This window comes from Oncorhynchus mykiss, chromosome 2 (genome assembly GCF_013265735.2).
Source record: "Oncorhynchus mykiss isolate Arlee chromosome 2, USDA_OmykA_1.1, whole genome shotgun sequence".
NCBI classification, from domain to species: Eukaryota; Metazoa; Chordata; class Actinopteri; order Salmoniformes; family Salmonidae; genus Oncorhynchus; species Oncorhynchus mykiss.
The window spans coordinates 68,540,356-68,562,561 of record NC_048566.1 but is presented as its reverse complement, the minus strand read 5'-3'; the positions used below and the strand labels follow the sequence as shown (position 1 = coordinate 68,562,561).

The 22,206-nt window shown below is 45.6% G+C and overlaps 2 protein-coding genes across 4 annotated transcripts in view; both read right to left on the bottom strand.

Moving 5' to 3' along the window:
* The window catches only part of si:ch211-212o1.2 (TMEM189_B_dmain domain-containing protein), a 39,106-nt gene extending 30,298 nt beyond the window's left edge, over window positions 1-8,808 (bottom strand). The window contains exons 1-2 of the mRNA XM_021569763.2: window positions 8,663-8,808; window positions 8,007-8,201 (exon numbers count right to left, since the gene is read on the bottom strand). Coding sequence (XP_021425438.1) covers window positions 8,007-8,201; window positions 8,663-8,669 — 202 coding nt within the window. The 5' untranslated portion in view covers window positions 8,670-8,808. The remainder of the gene's footprint in view (window positions 1-8,006; window positions 8,202-8,662) is intronic.
* Window positions 8,809-11,095: 2,287 nt separating this feature from the next.
* Window positions 11,096-22,206, bottom strand: part of LOC110501822 (zinc finger protein 423) — a 147,808-nt gene continuing 136,697 nt past the window's right edge. For all 3 annotated transcript variants that reach the window (XM_036954070.1, XM_036954080.1, XM_036954086.1), the window contains one exon: window positions 11,096-11,895. In XM_036954070.1, the coding sequence (XP_036809965.1) occupies window positions 11,866-11,895 (30 nt within the window). In that variant the 3' untranslated portion in view covers window positions 11,096-11,865. The remainder of the gene's footprint in view (window positions 11,896-22,206) is intronic.

Sequence of the window (22,206 nt, the reverse complement as noted above, 5' to 3'; positions counted from 1 at the left end):
GAATGCACAGACAATAAACAGAGTTTATAGGCAAAATATTGTTTATAGACACATCATTTACACAATCCACATACAGTATGTACACTACGAACACTGAAGCTAAAAACCACAGAAGCGGCCAAACACTGTGGCTGCCTCTCTAGTCTGTCTGATGGTAACCACACCGTACTATCTATACATGGAAGCTGTTGAATAAGAATCATAGAAACGGGCCTGAGATGTGGACAAGGGCAACAAAAAGATGACTATCACAGTCTAGATCGCTTAGAGCCAAGGAAACTAGATCTTAAAGAGTAATGTGAGAACACACACACACACACACACACACACAAAGCCAGTGGCCTTGAGACCAGACCAAGACGGCTGGTGAAAGTAATCAGGAAAACAGAAAGCAGGCAGAAATCCTGTTTACTTCCAGGCAAATCCGTAAAGTGGGATAAAAAGCGCAAAGAGCAGTCAGCCGTGCATGACAGATAGACATATGGCAGAGAGATACGTCCAGCTGTTTGCCTGTCCTGGGGTTACTGTAATGAGCCTTAGCCTCCATTGAGCAGACCAAAGCCTCATCAATCCAGTCCTGCCGCTAAGCCTCAACATGTCCACAAACACAGCCCTCTCATTCCAACCACTCCTCGCCTGCACCTCAACACATGTCTGCTAGGTCTACTGCCATGGACCATGAATCCCTGACATACCTCTTCTCCTATTACTGCTGTCCCAGAATCTCCCTCACTTTGTGTCTCTCTGGATCACTGTATATTGGCAATTCCCCGGTAACGGAATTACACTGAGACTACATTTTTTTCACTTTAAAATGTACGCCAAACAAAAACAATTAATTTCAAAGTTTAAGAAACCCTACAACTATATGAACAATGACTACATTGAACTATTTACGCAATTTTTTTAAAAAACTGGAAAAAGTGTAGATGTAAAGTTTGGTAACAGAATGATGGTAAAATCTCTATCAGTCCTTGTGCATAGAGTTCTATGGTTTGTTAAACTTTGAAATCAATGTTTTTTGTTTGATATACATTTTAAAATGAAAAATCTGAGTCTCAGTGTAATTCCGTTACCATGGAAGTGCCCATATGGCCCACTAAACCGCCCAGCCATTTAGTGACTTGGATAAAATAGGACCCCAAATGCATGGGGAATCCTCTTAGAATAGTTATCCATAATCAGAGACTCAAAGAGTCAAACATGCAACTCTGGTTTTACAAGATCATGTCCCTTTCATCTCTGTGCTGTAACAGTATCATCCCTCAACCCTGAAACCTGTCAGTCCATTAACTCAACAGACGGATACAGTAAGCAACCTCTTAGATACCATTAGAGGAGTCCATGTCGTGATATGGGTGTTCTTGTGAACAGCTGTGATGTTGTAATGTCCTGAAATCTGGTTTTGTGTTATTTCCAGGCCAAAGTGTGGTTCAATACCACACGGTAATAGCTGTCCACTTCCCTCTCACACTACTACCCTAACCCCAATCCCAACCCTACCCTCCACATACACTGATACATCACACTACTACCCTAACCCCAATCCCAACCCTACCCTCCACATACACTGATACACCACACTACTACCCTAACCCCAATCCCAACCCTACCCTCCACATACACTGATACATCACACTACTACCCTAACCCCAATCCCAACCCTACCCTCCACATACACTGATACATCACACTACTACCCTAACCCCAATCCCAACCCTACCCTCCACATACACTGATACATCACACTACTACCCTAACCCCAATCCCAACCCTACCCTCCACATACACTGATACATCACACTACTACCCTAACCCCAATCCCAACCCTACCCTCCACATACACTGATACATCACACTACTATCCTAACCCCAATCCCAACCCTACCCTCCACATACACTGATACATCACACTACTACCCTAACCCCAATCCCAACCCTACCCTCCACATACACTGATACATCACACTACTATCCTAACCCCAATCCCAACCCTACCCTCCACATACACTGATACATCACACTACTACCCTAACCCCAATCCCAACCCTACCCTCCACATACACTGATACACCACACTACTACCCTAACCCCAATCCCAACCCTACCCTCCACATACACTGATACATCACACTACTACCCTAACCCCAATCCCAACCCTACCCTCCACATACACTGATACATCACACTACTACCCTAACCCCAATCCCAACCCTACCCTCCACATACACTGATACATCACACTACTACCCTAACCCCAATCCCAACCCTACCCTCCACATACACTGATACATCACACTACTACCCTAACCCCAATCCCAACCCTACCCTCCACATACACTGATACATCACACTACTACCCTAACCCCAATCCCAACCCTACCCTCCACATACACTGATACATCACACTACTACCCTAACCCCAATCCCAACCCTACCCTCCACATACACTGATACATCACACTACTACCCTAACCCCAATCCCAACCCTACCCTCCACATACACTGATACATCACACTACTACCCTAACCCCAATCCCAACCCTACCCTCCACATACACTGATACATCACACTACTACCCTAACCCCAATCCCAACCCTACCCTCCACATACACTGATACATCACACTACTACCCTAACCCCAATCCCAACCCTACCCTCCACATACACTGATACATCACACTACTACCCTAACCCCAATCCCAACCCTACCCTCCACATACACTGATACATCACACTACTACCCTAACCCCAATCCCAACCCTACCCTCCACATACACTGATACATCACACTACTACCCTAACCCCAATCCCAACCCTACCCTCCACATACACTGATACATCACACTACTACCCTAACCCCAATCCCAACCCTACCCTCCACATACACTGATACATCACACTACTACCCTAACCCCAATCCCAACCCTACCCTCCACATACACTGATACATCACACTACTACCCTAACCCCAATCCCAACCCTACCCTCCACATACACTGATACATCACACTACTACCCTAACCCCAATCCCAACCCTACCCTCCACATACACTGATACATCACACTACTACCCTAACCCCAATCCCAACCCTACCCTCCACATACACTGATACATCACACTACTACCCTAACCCCAATCCCAACCCTACCCTCCACATACACTGATACATCACACTACTACCCTAACCCCAATCCCAACCCTACCCTCCACATACACTGATACATCACACTACTACCCTAACCCCAATCCCAACCCTACCCTCCACATTCACTGATACATCACACTACTACCCTAACCCCAATCCCAACCCTACCCTCCACATACACTGATACATCACACTACTACCCTAACCCCAATCCCAACCCTACCCTCCACATACACTGATACATCACACTACTACCCTAACCCCAATCCCAACCCTACCCTCCACATACACTGATACATCACACTACTATCCTAACCCCAATCCCAACCCTACCCTCCACATACACTGATACATCACACTACTACCCTAACCCCAATCCCAACCCTACCCTCCACATACACTGATACATCACACTACTATCCTAACCCCAATCCCAACCCTACCCTCCACATACACTGATACATCACACTACTACCCTAACCCCAATCCCAACCCTACCCTCCACATACACTGATACATCACACTACTACCCTAACCCCAATCCCAACCCTACCCTCCACATACACTGATACATCACACTACTACCCTAACCCCAATCCCAACCCTACCCTCCACATACACTGATACATCACACTACTACCCTAACCCCAATCCCAACCCTACCCTCCACATACACTGATACATCACACTACTACCCTAACCCCAATCCCAACCCTACCCTCCACATACACTGATACATCACACTACTACCCTAACCCCAATCCCAACCCTACCCTCCACATACACTGATACATCACACTACTACCCTAACCCCAATCCCAACCCTACCCTCCACATACACTGATACATCACACTACTACCCTAACCCCAATCCCAACCCTACCCTCCACATACACTGATACATCACACTACTACCCTAACCCCAATCCCAACCCTACCCTCCACATACACTGATACATCACACTACTACCCTAACCCCAATCCCAACCCTACCCTCCACATACACTGATACATCACACTACTACCCTAACCCCAATCCCAACCCTACCCTCCACATACACTGATACATCACACTACTACCCTAACCCCAATCCCAACCCTACCCTCCACATACACTGATACACCACACTACTACCCTAACCCCAATCCCAACCCTACCCTCCACATACACTGATACATCACACTACTACCCTAACCCCAATCCCAACCCTACCCTCCACATACACTGATACATCACACTACTACCCTAACCCCAATCCCAACCCTACCCTCCACATACACTGATACATCACACTACTACCCTAACCCCAATCCCAACCCTACCCTCCACATACACTGATACATCACACTACTACCCTAACCCCAATCCCAACCCTACCCTCCACATACACTGATACATCACACTACTACCCTAACCCCAATCCCAACCCTACCCTCCACATACACTGATACATCACACTACTACCGTAACCCCAATCCCAACCCTACCCTCCACATACACTGATACACCACACTACTACCCTAACCCCAATCCCAACCCTACCCTCCACATACACTGATACACCACACTACTACCCTAACCCCAATCCCAACCCTACCCTCCACATACACTGATACATCACACTACTACCCTAACCCCAATCCCAACCCTACCCTCCACATACACTGATACATCACACTACTACCCTAACCCCAATCCCAACCCTACCCTCCACATACACTGATACATCACACTACTACCCTAACCCCAATCCCAACCCTACCCTCCACATACACTGATACATCACACTACTACCCTAACCCCAATCCCAACCCTACCCTCCACATACACTGATACATCACACTACTACCCTAACCCCAATCCCAACCCTACCCTCCACATACACTGATACATCACACTACTACCCTAACCCCAATCCCAACCCTACCCTCCACATACACTGATACATCACACTACTACCCTAACCCCAATCCCAACCCTACCCTCCACATACACTGATACATCACACTACTACCCTAACCCCAATCCCAACCCTACCCTCCACATACACTGATACATCACACTACTATCCTAACCCCAATCCCAACCCTACCCTCCACATACACTGATACATCACACTACTACCCTAACCCCAATCCCAACCCTACCCTCCACATACACTGATACATCACACTACTACCCTAACCCCAATCCCAACCCTACCCTCCACATACACTGATACATCACACTACTACCCTAACCCCAATCCCAACCCTACCCTCCACATACACTGATACATCACACTACTACCCTAACCCCAATCCCAACCCTACCCTCCACATACACTGATACATCACACTACTACCCTAACCCCAATCCCAACCCTACCCTCCACATACACTGATACATCACACTACTACCCTAACCCCAATCCCAACCCTACCCTCCACATACACTGATACATCACACTACTACCCTAACCCCAATCCCAACCCTACCCTCCACATACACTGATACATCACACTACTACCCTAACCCCAATCCCAACCCTACCCTCCACATACACTGATACATCACACTACTACCCTAACCCCAATCCCAACCCTATCCTCCACATACACTGATACATCACACTACTACCCTAACCCCAATCCCAACCCTACCCTCCACATACACTGATACATCACACTACTACCCTAACCCCAATCCCAACCCTACCCTCCACATACACTGATACATCACACTACTACCCTAACCCCAATCCCAACCCTACCCTCCACATACACTGATACATCACACTACTACCCTAACCCCAATCCCAACCCTACCCTCCACATACACTGATACATCACACTACTACCCTAACCCCAATCCCAACCCTACCCTCCACATACACTGATACATCACACTACTACCCTAACCCCAATCCCAACCCTACCCTCCACATACACTGATACATCACACTACTACCCTAACCCCAATCCCAACCCTACCCTCCACATACACTGATACATCACACTACTACCCTAACCCCAATCCCAACCCTACCCTCCACATACACTGATACATCACACTACTACCCTAACCCCAATCCCAACCCTACCCTCCACATACACTGATACATCACACTACTACCCTAACCCCAATCCCAACCCTACCCTCCACATACACTGATACATCACACTACTACCCTAACCCCAATCCCAACCCTACCCTCCACATACACTGATACATCACACTACTACCCTAACCCCAATCCCAACCCTACCCTCCACATACACTGATACATCACACTCTTTCCCTTCTCTTTATTTATGTTTTGTTTAGTCTGATGTTTTGACTCCTGTTTTGTTGTTTTTCTTTTTTCTTTTTACAATTGTAAAGCAACTTTGGGTCCTTGAAGAGAGCTATATAAGTCCCATGTATCATTATTACTACTACTACTACTACTAAGCAGAGTAACAGATTAGATATAAACTGGTGTGAGAACCAGCTTCACATCTGGCCGAAAGAAAACTCTCCATTCCCCCATTACCAAGAAAATACATGACTACATTAATTTATTAACCATTCACTCTCCCCTCCATCCATCTACACACATGTATACAGTACAGTAATTAATAACATGTGCCAGTAGCAGTATCATATGTCTGGCAATAGACAAACACACCCAGGAAAATGGCTGATCATTTTCACCCTAATAGCACTCTGAATTTTGAATAGATGTAAAAACTCCCTAAACACAAGGAATCACAGTCCAGGACAAGCATAGAGCTGAACTATAGTCTTCTTTTCTCAGTAAAGCTCCCCTAAGTTTTTAGGCTTTCATGTTCCAACCGATCTCAACCCTCCATAGTGTGCAGAAACAAGACAGAGTGCTTTCCTCTGAACTCTGAAAAGCACCAAATCAGTGATATGCATTTTACAGCTCTAAAGTCTATATAGAATAAACAAGCCTATGAGAGAATTCAAATATGAAATATATTTCATTATAGATGTGTAATACAGCATAAACACACACAGTATTACGAGGTCCATATTCCGTGTGATCTGTGTCAGGTTAAAAGTATTTGGGGATTTTGGTTCAGAAATAAAAAACAATGTAATATCATATTAGATGAGTAGCCTACTACTACAAATGTGCATTAAGTGCACATTACCTGCTTGGATCGGCCCATATTTATAAATGGAGGACACTTTCATTTCTATTAAAATGTCTGGTTCTACAAATATATAATTCAGAATTTTATGTTCAAGCCAATGCAAGTGTTATTTCTATAACAAAAGGGTTTTGCCCTTTAACCCAACGTTAAAACGTTGCTATACTCAAGAGAGGAAAAAGCAAAGCGAGAGGTTCTACTCTGCCCAAAATCTGTCCACGAAAATAAGACCACAAAGTGAGGAATTATGTATGGAGGTCAATGTGTCGAATTTGGTCAACAACAAACATGTAATTGATAATTTACAACGTGAGGCTTATAGAAGTTTCGTAATGGTTAGGTTCTTACAACTGCACTGTTATAAGTGGCCACACATGGCATTTCGGCAATACAATATATTTTTTAAAGAATATCTGCCCCCTCATTGGCTAGAATGGTCCCACCTGATCTCGCCTAACGCATGCATGCCATCTTTGAGGACATATATTTTCATCGTTAGAGCGGTCTATCTTGTCAATATAATACAAAATCTTTGCTATACTTCATCTGAACAATGACAGGTGTTATTATCATCCTCTATATAAACAGCCGATTACAGTTTTGACGAATTATCAGCAGAGTGGCGCGCGTAGTTAGGTGACAGCCCTAATCTTAGTGAGGTTTAGTGTCTTTCATTGATTAAAAAAGTATTCTCCCCAGCTCATTCATTGTCTTACCAGGTGAGTACAGTGTTGCAAGTTGTCGGGCCCCTGCATGCTGCGGTCCCCAACGAGGCGCCGTGCTGCGGGCAGCCGAACCGTGCTCATTCCCGTTAGGATCCTCCTCTGCCATAGACCGATGTTGAATCTCTCTCTCTGACAGTAGTACTGGCGCTGCCACCGCGATCCTCCCTTCCATTCCCCCAGTTTTAACTAACATACATAAATCATGTATTTCTTCAAACGAAGTCAGTTATTTGATTGCTAGGTAATGTTTGTCAGTGTGGTGTTGTGATGCTCTCGGCACCGGAGCTACCCAGTAAAACCCGGAACTACAATACGGATGAACCGCCTCTGACAAACAGACTTATAACGGCGGCTATAGTACTACGTTCTTTTCGTCTGATTGAGACAACAGTTTATTTCATTCTTCAAAGACAACAGCCTAGTGTGCCTAAAACTTGCGTGTTTTAGAGCAGCGCTTTCATGTTCCGCTAATTATTGTAAACACTTGTTTTTGCATTTCTCCATGCTTGCCAGAGTGTAGGGATAGTACATTTATGATAACAAAAAATGTCTAAAACAAAAAGGCAATTGTTTATGGAAACGACTTAAATAGGTATTTAAAAAAATCTTATATTTCCTCTGATAATGACAACCACAGCGATAAATACCTGGCATTGGACCGTAGGTTACGTCTGTGACTGATAGTCTCACACTTTCAGTGTCCAGCACTTCAGAGAATCAGGCTGTAAAATATTGAGGATCCCTAATGTCCTGGTGCAACAGCGAAGTGAACCATGGGGCGTATTCATTATGGAAACCATGTACTGTTTAAGAACCAAAAGGAAGAAAACGGAGCAAAACCAGAGTTTCTATTGGACAAATTCAGGTAGGTCCATCCCGTTTCGTTCAGTTCGCTTCCGTTTAAGAAACGTTTTGCAACAGGCAGAAGGAATTCACCCGTAGTTCGAGATGATACGCGGGTGATGCCATTGCCCACTGGCACCGATCCAACAGTGCACGACAAAAACAAAGACCAGTTGGTATTTCACAAACTTTAATGATTAAAATATGACACCGCAGTCCCATATTCTCTATTGCTTTATATATTTTAGTTAATTCAATTGTCCTTCCACATTTTAAAACAGAAATTGTCCTTTACCGGCAATTCCTCTTCAAAGCGTCTGGTTTTCTCATGCAGACTTGTTGAAATGTAAATATATATATATTTTAATTTAAATCTTTCTAGTTATCACATTACCTTAGATTGAATGAAGTAAACGGACAACATAATAGCATACATTTCTGTTGGCTAGGCTGCGTCTGACAAAGTAGCCTAATGATTGTATTCAACTGCACCTGTTGTGTGTGCTGGCAGGAGTCCCCATTGAGATAGTTAGCAGATGCAACATTGTATATGTTCCATTTGGCGACTGTGTGAAATTGGGCAGCAACATTGAGGCATCTCCATGTGAAGTAGTACATTTTCTTCTTCTACTACTTCTAAACTCAGCAAAAAAAGAAACGTCCTCTCACTGTCAAATGCATTTATTTTCAACAAACTTAACCTCTCTGCTACTGCACTGCAAGCAGTCTGAGACCAAAAGGCTTCTGAACAGCTTCTACTCTCAAGCCATAAGTTAATCAAATGGCTACCCTGACTATTTACATTGACCCCCTTTTTATTTGCACTGACTCTATGCATACTCACTGGACTCTACCCACACACTCACACACACAACATACACTCACACACACAAAACACACACGCTGCTTCTACTCGGTTTATTATCTATCATGATTGCCTTGTCACTTTTACATATTACCTCTACTACCTCGTACCCCTGCACATTTACTTGATACTGGTACTCCTTGTATATATTTTCCTTACTTTTTAACTCTGCGTTGTTGAGAATGGGCTAAGTGAGCATTTCACGGTAAAGTCTACACCTGTTCTATTTGGCGCATGTGCAAATGCAATTTGATTTGAGGCTAACAGTTTATAACCTGCTATAACCATTGCAAAGTCTATGATATTTTCTAACATCTAGGAAATATCAATTCCATGTTCTGATTATAAATGTTGGGCTCAAAATATATTGAAATGTAACATTTAAATTGTAAATGATTAAAACATATCTCTTAATTTTTCAAGGAAAGCTGGCCAATATATTTAAAGATACAGTACACATGCATTTGCCAGTTGTAGTTCAAACAAGTTATATGGCAAGTTGACTCAAGTTCAACTGCTCCCAGGGCACTGTGGTATATCAATGCGTTCCGATGACTGATTTCTGGGAACGGTACCGACCTTCTGTCCAGCAGAAGCCATGAGACTCAACGGCTGAACCAGCTGCTTAAACACATGGATGCAATTAAAGCAGAGCCTTATGGTCGTCAAACCAAACCAACAGTCTATTATTGTTAGTTTAAAGGGAGGTGGAAAGAGGTTTTATATGGCTGGCTTTAGATGACATACGTTTATTCCTCTCTGTTATATTTTGTATAATCCAGATTTCAATGTCATACATTGAAAATAAATTCTTCCTGATATGATCATCAAATGTTATAGGATTTAGGGAAATATATTAAATGTATTATACACAAGTTCATTCAATCATCAGTGAATGATTTGTGGAGTACGTTTTTTTTTTATCCTGCTATACTAGGAAATGTGTTTCCACATTGATTGTACATGTTTTTTAAAGTAGTATAGCGATCATTGCAGTTATATACGTTTTATTAGGCTCTAAATAATTGTGTAAAAGCAATGGGGGGGAAAAAATCATAATCATGATCCACAATTAGTTAATGATATTGTCCCCCAACAGATCCTTTCCCTGAATGTAAAGACCCCATGTTCTGAGAAAACGGAAGACATAGCTCCGCATATAATATTACATTTCATACATGTGTTATGATCTGGAACATGTCTACCCCTGATGAGTCACTGATAATGATGAGTGCTAGGTAGCTGGAATGGTTGTGGATGGAGTGTAAAAGGTGAAATCATTAGTTGACAGTGAGTGCATGCTGTAGTGAAGGTATGTTGTTCTCTCCAGGGTACCTCGCTGACTTTCTTTAGGAAAAACAAGACACACATACACACACATTCCCTTTATTTGTGATTGATTTATTTGTAATTTTTGACTGTACTAGTTGCATTCTGGTTAATTCACATTTAAAAAGCAGACGTCATCCAGTTTCACTGAAATTGATAATTTTTACAATAACCTTTAGGTCCATAGATTGGAAAATCCAATCAAACCATTGTGTTTTTCTCAACTTTATTTTGTTTTATGTCTTTTTATTTTGTAATTACAAAAAAGAAAATATGTAACAATAATAATAAAAAGGAGGAAAACGCAGAAATATTACGACTGGCAAACAATCACAACACAGCACAAGTACCTAGTTACTGCAAGGTACAAAAACCAAAAAGAAGAAAACGTATACAAAGAAAAAAGGAGAAACGATTTGGCACCTCTGAAGTTTGATACAAGAAGCAACAGAGGCCAAGGGAAGCATTTCTAGAGACTAAAATCAGACAGAGGCGTTTATTTTTCTATCCCGTTTTTTTCTTTTGTTAAAAAAAACCTCACAACCGGGAAGCAGGGACGATAAAAAATACTGCACGTACAATACCTTTTCTCTCCTTCATATCCTTTTTTCTCTCCTTTTCTTTTTTAATAGCATATCCCATTAATATTCATTCCCCACTGCTCGTAATAGCTGCGCCTGGTGGCGGAATCCTTAGAGTTTTACATGTGAGTAGCAAATGACACTTTGATTGGCTGTGATGTTGAAATGGTCCTCCCCCACCGGGCCTGGGTCGGGGTTCTGGGCTGAGCCGGGAGTCCTGCCGGGCCCAGTCTCACTGCGCGTGCTGGCTCAGTGTGTGGTTCTGGAAGGGAAGAGAGGAGAGGAGAACACATGAGGAGAGAAATAATAAGCTACGTGCCCACACCTCCGAGCCCCCACAGCCACCTACCCCCTCACGCTATCCCTATCTTTATACACAACCGTCATGTCTGTCTGTCCGTCCATCGGATGGCCCCAGCCTCCTGTAACATGAACTACCTGCTCTCCACACACACACACACACACACACAATTTCTATTCATCTTACATAGAGCTGCAGATAAACACAACAGTCATATTATATTAATCCATGGCAACATGAAACAATGATTTGTTTATTCAGATTTATGAGGCATGCATCCCTTCTGATATTCTTATAAATATTTGAAAACACCATCTCAATACCTTATGAGGCCCACATTCCAACGGCTCTCGAGCGCAACACATAAATTCATAATAAAAACGCACAAAACACCTTTATCAAAACTAAATTCACAACACCCCCAGAAACAACTGCAGGAGCTTAGATTCTATGCACACCTCAACCAGAGGATATAACTTCACAAACCAAACCAGATATGATGTGAAGAGTTACATTTTCAATCACAGCAGATATGGGGCTCCCAGAGGCTTGTGTGTTAGGGAGATTTCTGGTAGGCTGGCTGGTTCCTCTGCGCTCTCCCCTGGACCATAAACCCAATTCCCAGGGAAAGCTCAGCAATCATCCCCCTCTTCTTGCTAAAAGCTGCTTTCCAAGATTAATCTCTCACAGAAAGATAGGCCCATGTTTTTGTGCACCACTATGAAAAAAGAAAAGGGTGGAAAATCTGTAGGATTAAACATGGTTTTCCGTTGATAAATGCTTATTCTTATTCTTTGGGCCTTATCTTGGTGCACATATTTTGCACACGACTGTTGGCAGAGCCAGGCTGCACTAGTTCAGCAGAGGAGGCCAAGCGCCCAGTCCAGGTCTTAAAGCCTTCAACTGTCTGATTGCAGCCGTTCAGAGCCAGTCTTTCTTTTCCTCTTTTAGTCTCTTTTGCTCTATCCCTCCCTCTTTTCCTGTGCCCCTCCCCCACGTATGTGAGCAAGAACACGCACAAGGGAGGCTCTCCAGTGAGGAGCCGTATCTCACTGGGAGCCACTGACCCCATTATGAGAGCAAACCACTTCTCTCTCTGAGCCACACCGCCTGCAGTTCTGCCCCCCTCCAGCAGAGGTCAGGATTGGCTCTTCCTCTGCCTGCTTCTCCTGTTAGTCAGACCACAGCAGACTGGAGAGCTCCAGCCAGAGGGGAGGAGGAACATTTTAGACAAAACAGAATACTAGATCTGGATGTCATCATCATCACGTAAATGCACATGTCAGTTGTATCTGTGCTTGCTTTTTGTGTACTTTGTCCTTCTGTGACCACAAATGGCATGCATTTTTTGGATGCGGCCTTGTTTTATCTTAGTAAGGGAATGTGTGTGTGTGTGTGTGTGTGTGTGTGTGTGTGTGTGTGTGTGTGTGTGTGTGTGAGGGAGGGAGGGATGGGAGAAAGAGAGAGAGAGAGAGAGTGTGAGAGAGTGAGTGAGTGTGAGTGCATGTTTCCCCCAAGGTTTCCAGGGTTTTGCTGGTATGTATTGATTTGCAGAAAGATGGGATTGAGAGGCAGCGGCTACTCCCTTGGGTCCCGGGTTACACAAGCACCGCAGTGGCCTGATGGAAACAGCACAGCTAGGGAGAGCAGAGGAGAAAGTAGCCACACAAACACCCTCACCTACACTGCTGCCCATTCCATAGGATGGACACACCGTTTCACAGACACACACAAACACGCACTCACACACAACAAGTAGCACTTGTTTAATTTGTTAATCAGTGTTAACGTACACACTGTGATGCTGGTCTTAGTTAGCGCTCTTCATTTGAAAGCGGCGTCAGGGGCAGGAGTATTGATCACGCCGCAGGCAATCGATGGGGCGAATGGCGTGCGTCTCTGAATCTGATAATGACTCTCAGTGTGACATCAGTCCTTTGCAGCTGTAATTGATATATTCTCCAGGATGAGGAGATCAAGGGCTCTGCTCTTTAAACAAGTGGAGACGGAGACCAAAAATACACCCCGTCATCTCACAGAGGATCACCCCAATACAGTACCTGACAATCTATCACTTAAACCCCTACAACCTTAAGAACCAATCAAGACAGTAATTGATCCTGAAACAACCTCTTCCTCCCTGTCTTGGACTGCATCATATCTCTAGCCAACTCCACATTACAAACATCTATCCACAGCCAAGACAAAGACATCTAGTGTACAAGATAACCTAGTCACTGTACTAACAAAGGCAAGACATCACTGACAGTGTTATCTCTTTGTATTGTACCATCAAACTAAATGGAGAGAGCCTGCTCTCATGTCACCGTGTAGCAAGGGGACACTGTGTGATGGATGGAACAGCGCCCCTCTGCAGGGGGAGTCTATGCAGTGGACAGAACAGCCCCTCACTGCTCAGTCAATATCAACGCTGTCATTGTTTTCCTAAACTGGTTATAAAAGAGAGGCTAAATCCTGCCGAGCTGTGGGCTCATGGGAAATATGGCCCAGTCGCATTACTAATGCAGAGACTGCGAGACTGCTGCACACACACGGGAAGGGAGGGGAGGCAGGAGATAAAGATAAAGGAAAATCAAATCTATGTTTCCAACACGGTGCTTTTTCTAACCATGTTAACAACGCGTGAGAACCTGGACAGGGCTGCCATCATGTCACTTTCAATAAGGCGTCTGATGCGCCGCCGCAGGGCCCCCTGGCCCCTCCCGGCTCCTGGTTTTGTGGCGCCCCCTGGGGAGCAGGGAGGAATGGGGAGACTCAAACATGTCAGTTCACTAGGTGTCCATTAGCAAACACAGGAATCGGGGAACAGAACCGAAAACGGGAAAATAACGACATTTTTCAAGGAACAGAATCAGAACTGGGAACGAAAGTAAAGTATTTTTTTCAGTCTCACAAAAAACACAACAAGGTGCCTATGCAAAGCCCTCACTCCGTCACTCAGAAACTTGTTCCAGTGTCTGCCAGCCAGCTGAAAATCTCCGGCAGTGTGTGTGCAGGCAACCTGCCCTTTCCCCTCCGAAGCATAAGCTACTGTAGCCTGCTGACGTTACATGAAGCTACTGTAGCCTGCTGACGTTACATGAAGCTACTGTAGCCTGCTGACGTTACATAAAGCTACTGTAGCCTGCTGAAACCTGCTGACGTTACATAAAGCTACTGTAGCCTGCTGACGTTACATGAAGCTACTGTAGCCTGCTGACATTACATAAAGCTACTGTAGCCTGCTGACTTTACATAAAGCTACTGTAGCCTACTGACATTACATAAAGCTACTGTAGCCTGCTGACGTTACATAAAGCTACTATAGCCTGCTGACGTTACATGAAGCTACTGTAGCCTGCTGACGTTACATAAAGCTACTGTAGCCTGCTGACGTTATATAAAGCTACCGGAGCCTGCTGACGTTATATAAAGCTACCGGAGCCTACTGACATTACAAGTGTGATTCAGAAACGAGGGAGAAATATTTCATTTGAGAAAAATTGATTAAAAAAATTCAATGCTAATTGCGGACACTATATTTATCACGTTTCACATTGGATTTATTAACTACTAAAAAGGTAAGAGGTGTTTTTAATTCAGGTGCCGCTCTGCACACACGCGCTTGTTAGCGAGCTAGCTCTGGTCCAACTTTAAGCCAACTCTCAGAAGTCCAAAAACATTCAAAGTTCCTCCATAGACGCTGCTTGAAGGCAGTTACTCAGTGATGCGTTGGAGTTTCCTAGAAGGCTTTGCATTTAGGCCAAAAACTATGTATTCCTTTGCTGTGTTTTCTTGCAGTATTACTTTAGTGCCATATTGCTTACATATGCATGTTTTGTAATACTTTTTATTCTTCTTTTGACTCTGTCATTTAGGTCATTATTGAGTCACTACAATGTTGTTGATCCATCCTCATTTTTTTTCTTCCAATCACAGCCATAGCGGTTTTAAAAAAACCAATGGCCTCATGGTGAAATCCCTGAGCAGTTTCCTTCCTGCAGTTCAGAAGGACGACTACATCTTTGATGCGTTTAGGTGGTTTAATACATAATCCACAGCATTATTATTAACTTGACCATGCTTAAAGATATATCCAATGTCTGATTTGTTATTATTACCTATATACCAATCACTACCCTTTGTTATGAGGCTTTCGAAAAGCTCCCTGGTCTTTGTAGTCAAATCTGTACTTGTAATGCAATACTTGACTGAGGGACCTTACAGATGTTGCATGTATGGGGGACAGAGGAAGGGGTAGTCATTCAAAAAATAATTTCAATCCCTATTATTTCACACAGTGAGTCAATATAAATTATTATGTGATCTGATAAACAAAGGTGTGTGAATACTTATGCAATGACTATATTTGAGTTATTACATTTGTATTAACCTGGGAGAGGCTCTACTCTTAGGACGCTAGCCTGTCTCTCTCTGCTCTGTTTTTAACACTAAATTAAAAACCACCTTTGCCGCCCGGTGCACTTTAGTGTGCCTTATTTTTAGACCGCTGACAGTCTTCCAAGAGCCGGAGACTAACAGATGGGCTGTCTTAAAGCTTCATATGTTCCCAGGTTTTCACCTCCGAGAGACAGGAAACTCACTGGGGAGTGTGCTACAAATAAACTCCCCCCTGCCCTCCCCCTGTATTCCCTCTTTCCTCCCCCCGCCTCTCCTTAACCTCCCAACCCACCCAATAAATGTGCCCGTTCTCCTGACATGTCCTGTTTCGCCATCCTCCCCCCTGGCCCCCACCCTGTCACCCAAGGGGGACTTCCCCTCCCCTGCTGCTCTCCTTCAGTAAAGCCAAGCTCAGACTCAGAGACAAGCGCATCCGAAAGACTCACACACACAAACACTCACAGAACTGGCTAGCCATAAGACAAAACCACATAGAAACACACTCACCTAGTTAGACCTACTATAACATCCTAGTTGAAATAGCTTCAGCTAAATTACAGAAAATAGGCCTGATTCAGCTGGTGCCAGTAATGAGTCTCTCCTTGGCCTACACATCTATGGGGTTCAGTCCCTCATCATCCCCCTGTATAGGCTAACAAAATAACACACCTACCATGACCTCCTGATCCAACTGCTGACTGGCATACCCTCTAAAATACAATATGAGTGTTGTGTTAGTGTGTGAGAATATCCCCTCAAATATTTATTGGTTTGCATACACAATATGATAAGAACATGTGCACTTATATACACCATATGATAAGAACATATGCACTTATATACACCATATGATAAGAACATGTACACCCAGAGAGAGAACAGAGAGGGGGCCTGTGGCTGTACAGGCTCTATGGGGCGTAGTGGAGTGCCTAGTGCCAGATGAGCTCAGGGGCCCCAGACGGACTGTGCCATGGGTGACAGAGTACAGAGAGACATGCAGCGCTGCTCTCCCATTCGCTCTCCCAGCCCGCCCGGCCTGATCACTAAAGCACACTCCCATTCCCTTTCCGTGTCACTGTCATAACAGACCCAATCCCCACAGGCCCCCAGGGAGCCCGCCAATTTGATTACAATGCACCCTAAACTGAGGGAGAAAGCTAAGAGTAGGGAACAAAAGTGCACAGAGAGGGGTGAGGGGAGGGGTTTGATGTGGTGCGCTTTGTGGTGTCACAAATATGATCACCCAGAGGGGAGAGAGAAAGCGAGAGAAAGCGAGAAAGAGAGAGAGATGGGAACATTTTATAGAGAGGAGAGCGTGAGGAAGGGTTGATGGTGCAACTGTGAGCTGTCAGTGGTGTGTGTGATTTATAGAGTGTGTTTGTGTCAGCCTCCAGCTGCTGAACGGAGAATATCAGGGTGTAAAAGACCCCATCCTATGTGTTCTCTATGATGGAGAGGGAGAGATGGAGAAAGAGAACGACAGAGATAAAGAGACCAAGAGAATGACAGAGAGAGGGAGGGAGAGAGAAAGAAAGAAAATACCATTACCAAACCACCAGTGTGGTGATGTATGATGTTGATCTAGTGACGTAATCCACATATTTGTGGTTGATCAAATCCGATCACAGTGTAACCACGTCTCTACACTGTGCCAGGAGAACCCACTCAGGGACAATACCCCGGCTCATACGTCACTGTCACAGCCATGACAGTTCCGCTCCTGTTTTGGCATGAGTGGAACGACACCGCCCCATACAGTGCTAGTCCTGTACAGCGACAACAGTTCTCAGTTAAACTGTCATGTCTGACTAGGTACGATGCTTTGCTCTGTGGAGGCGGACACACAAACAGGGACAGGTTCCAGGAGGAGCTCTCTCTCTCTCTCTCTCTCTCTCTCTCTCTCTCTCTCTCTCTCTCTCTCTCTCTCTCTCTCTCTCTCTCTCTCTCTCTCTCTCTCTCTCTCTCTCTCTCTCTCTCTCTCTCTCTCTCTCTCTCTCTCTCTCTCTCTCTCTCTCTCTCTCTCTCTCTCTCTCTCTCTCTCTCTCTCTCTCTCTCTCGCTCTCACTCTCTCTCTCGCTCTCACTCTCACTCTCACTCTCACTCTCTCTCACTCTCACTCTCTCACTCTCACTCTCTCACTCTCACTCTCACTCTCTCTCTGAATACAAATCATGGAATGTAACAGACAGATAGAGAAGGGATGGAGGGTAAGGAGATAGAATAGTTGATTCAATCCCAATGGATCTCCCTCCTCTTTGTCCCAGCCTTTCTCTCCCCACTTCCACGCTGGCCCCTAAATTATTCAATTTCTACCAGACACCTCATCTCTCCGGGCACCAGGGCAGCCATGGTCTCCCTCTCTCTTTCTCCCTCTCTCCTCATATCACTTAAGTAGGGTTGTTTCATGAGGGGGAGGTTTGTGACAGAATCTCTATGGGGAATGTGTGTGTGGGTATTATACAGGGTGTCATTGGATCTTTAGTCAACAACCCTTATTTAAAGAGTCCCTTTCAGAGGCTTGTAGCAAATAATGCTTACACACACACACACACACACACACACACACACACACACACACACACACACACACAGGTAAGACGACAGGATGTGAATGTCTTGATTCCCTCAGAAGATTAGCTCACCCCATGTAGAGCGTTTTTCATTTGAATTCACCTCACTCAAATTTGTCTGAGTTTCTTTCGCAGTGCGGGAGTTCGGGAACAAAAACAAAACACACAGAAACAGGTAAACAACTTAAACATGTCCTGGGGCTGAGGATGTGAGGGACGACAGTATGTCCCTGTTCCATCTCCTCAGAGGTCTGCAGGTTGTTCCATGTTCTATGCAGAGGCTGTTCTCACCCCCCCCCCCCCCCCTCCCCCGTTAACCCTCTTTCCAAGCACAACTCAAAATCCCTGTTCTCACCCCCCCCCCTTTAACCCTCTTTCCAAGCACAACTCAAAATCCCTGTTCTCACCCCCCCCCCCCCCCCCCCCCTTTAACCCTCTTTCCAAGCACAACTCAAAATCCCTGTTCTCACCTCCTTAAGTGTTGTTGCTGTAAAATTAACGGGATTATTGAGCTGAAAAATACAATACCATTGATACCGTGACCACAGCTTCACACCACTGCCTGATCACTAGACCAGTGTAGGCCATAGTGTTCTGCGGTGCAGCTCAGACAGACAGGTATGCCAAGCCAGACAGCTGTATCCTGTATGTGGTGCATGCAGTCCCTAGACTGCATCTCTCTGAGCTGGCCAATCAGCTTGCGGGAGGGAGCGGGGGGGGGGGGGGGGGGGCAGTGGGGAAGTGAGGTCTGCAGAGAGCCCCCCTGGTCCCCATTCTAATAACATGGAGCGACACTCTGCACAGCGGGGCAGCTGGGACTCAACCAGACACCGCCACTGGGACACCTAGATCAAATCTTGCCTCCACACTGTGACACGCCATGGTGATCAAACTAAGGACTCCCCAGCCACCTACACACATATCCAAAAACACATCCTTAGTTCAGAGAGACACACTACAATATTGACACACTGTAGCATAGCTACGGCAGCGAGCATAGACAAGGACTATTAAAGAAAACACTACTTAGACTCCATAGCGCACGCAATCTAAAACAGACACATTTCCTAACGTGAACACACACGAGGCTAACAAAGACACTGCTCAGTGCACAACTTGTCCAATCAAACAAGGCAGACCGAGAGATCAGACACTGCATGTTAATCGTGTGCCTTCTCTGCTCTAAGACCCAAACACCAGCTCCTACCATTATAAGAGCATTGTGTGAGAATGCACTGCACTTAAATATTCAACACTTTCGGGATGTAGAGGGAGGAGGAATCAACAAACAAACAAGCCAGAGGACCCCCCTCCTTCCTTCCCCCCATCCCTCCCATTCTAAACTGCTGACTGGAGTTAAATATTTACTAGTGCTAAAGGAAATAGTGTACACACATGCCAACAGAGGGGGTGTGCTGGCCTGGGTGGGGAGCGCCAGCGCCCCGCTGAGGGTTGAATTAACCAGCATAATGTAAAGCTCAGCCATGTGGTCAGCCAATGACAGCAGACCACAGAGGGGTGAGACGGGGAGGTGGAGGCTCTAAGGCACCTGGGGGAGACAAACAATAACCACAAAAAAGCCAAGTCTCTGAAGTTTACAGTAAAGGAATCCAGATCTGGCAGGCTGGGTATAGCAGTGCTGATCAGGGACAATAAGCATCACTTATTTACCGGCTTACGTCTGGACTATTTATGGGGCACTGGGGAGAGGCACAAAGGACTAGAGGAGAGAGGAGCTGAGAGGGGCTAAAATATGCATGGGGGCTGGTACATATGGGACTAGGATAGAGAGAAAGAAAGAGAGGGAGGCAAAAGCAAGAGAGTTCAGAAAATTAAGGGAGGTGGGATAGGTGGCCATGAGGGAGAGAGGATGATGCAGTGACGTGTCCCACCAAAGGCTTGTGGGAAGGCTGAAGGATTAAAGGAGGGTGGCCCTGGGTGGGCCCTCAGAGGGCTGGGGTAGGGAACCCCAAGCACAGCACAGCCCAGGCCAGCCATCCATTCAGACCTCATTAAACACAAACACCACAACAACCAGCCTCACCACTAACCTCCATGACCAGCCCACATCCCCCACTCAGACCACTCCATCTCCCCCACTTAGACCTGCTCCTCTTGGGGACAGGCAGAGCGGTGGGCTGGCGGGTAGGGGTGGTTAGTAGGAGTCAATGCTCAGATATGGAACAGGGCCAGGAAATGGAAGAAGGATTCACACTCATCAGAGGATGCTGCTGTGGCCATGTGAGTATGGTGTTCCTAGCTTGGTGATGGAGTGAGTGGTCCTACTTAAAGAAGCTCAGAGAGGAAAATGACTTATTATTGACGGTGTGACCCGGTCAGGAGGGGAGAGGTGTGGCCAGGATGGAAGGAAGGGAGGAAAATGGAGGAGTGTGGAAAGGTGGAGAGGCACAAGAGGGGGCCGTGCCACACTGTGCGATCGGCTGGTGTTTATCTCTCAGTCGCTCGGCCTCGGGGTGAGGCAGACAGTGACCGACAGGGTCCAGCACTCCTCCTGCTGCTAAATGGACTGACCGGCCATATGCCCACTGCCGCCGGCCCTACATCACTGTCACGGAAGGGTGGGTGGGGGGGGGGGGGGGTCTGGGCTGGGGCTTGAGGGCTCTGTGGACCGGTCAGGAGATTTAGGTCATAGCCCCAAAATGGAGCCATTGATATTATTTGGACATTAAGCTCACAGGAAGCTCACTCCCAGGGCTAGCATACACACAGACCCTCTCCTCTACCATCCACCCTAGTGGAGCGGGGAGGAGCCACATGAGGAAGAGTGGGAGGGAGGGTGTGTTAGTAGCAGGCGGCTGGGTGGGTCCATCCTCCAGCCTGTAGCTCATTTCTCAGGATGATGGATCCAGCCACGGGCAGGGCAGAATAACGCTGACCCCAGCTGCCCACTGGACCCACTCTTGAGTGAGTTATACAGAGCTGGGTCCTCCTCGATCTGTCTGGATCCTAACGACCCAACATGGCCAGAACCCTGCCAGGAGAGGGTGGGAGGAAGGAGAGGAGGGGACGGAGGGAGGGAAGGAAGGAAGTCAACCTGATGGAGGGGAGGGGTGGCTGGATCTGGACATTATTGTGTGTCAGTGTCTTCTGTGTCTAAAACAGAACGAGTTAGTATAAGTGTGGGTGTACTAATATATATTTAAGTATGTGGATGCGCAACGTGGACTCGGGTAGACATAGCAGAGTAAAAAGAAAATCCGGGACACTCAAATTAGTATCATATGTTACATTTGGTATGCAATCATTTGTGAACGTCCATCATCCATTTCAGATGATATGT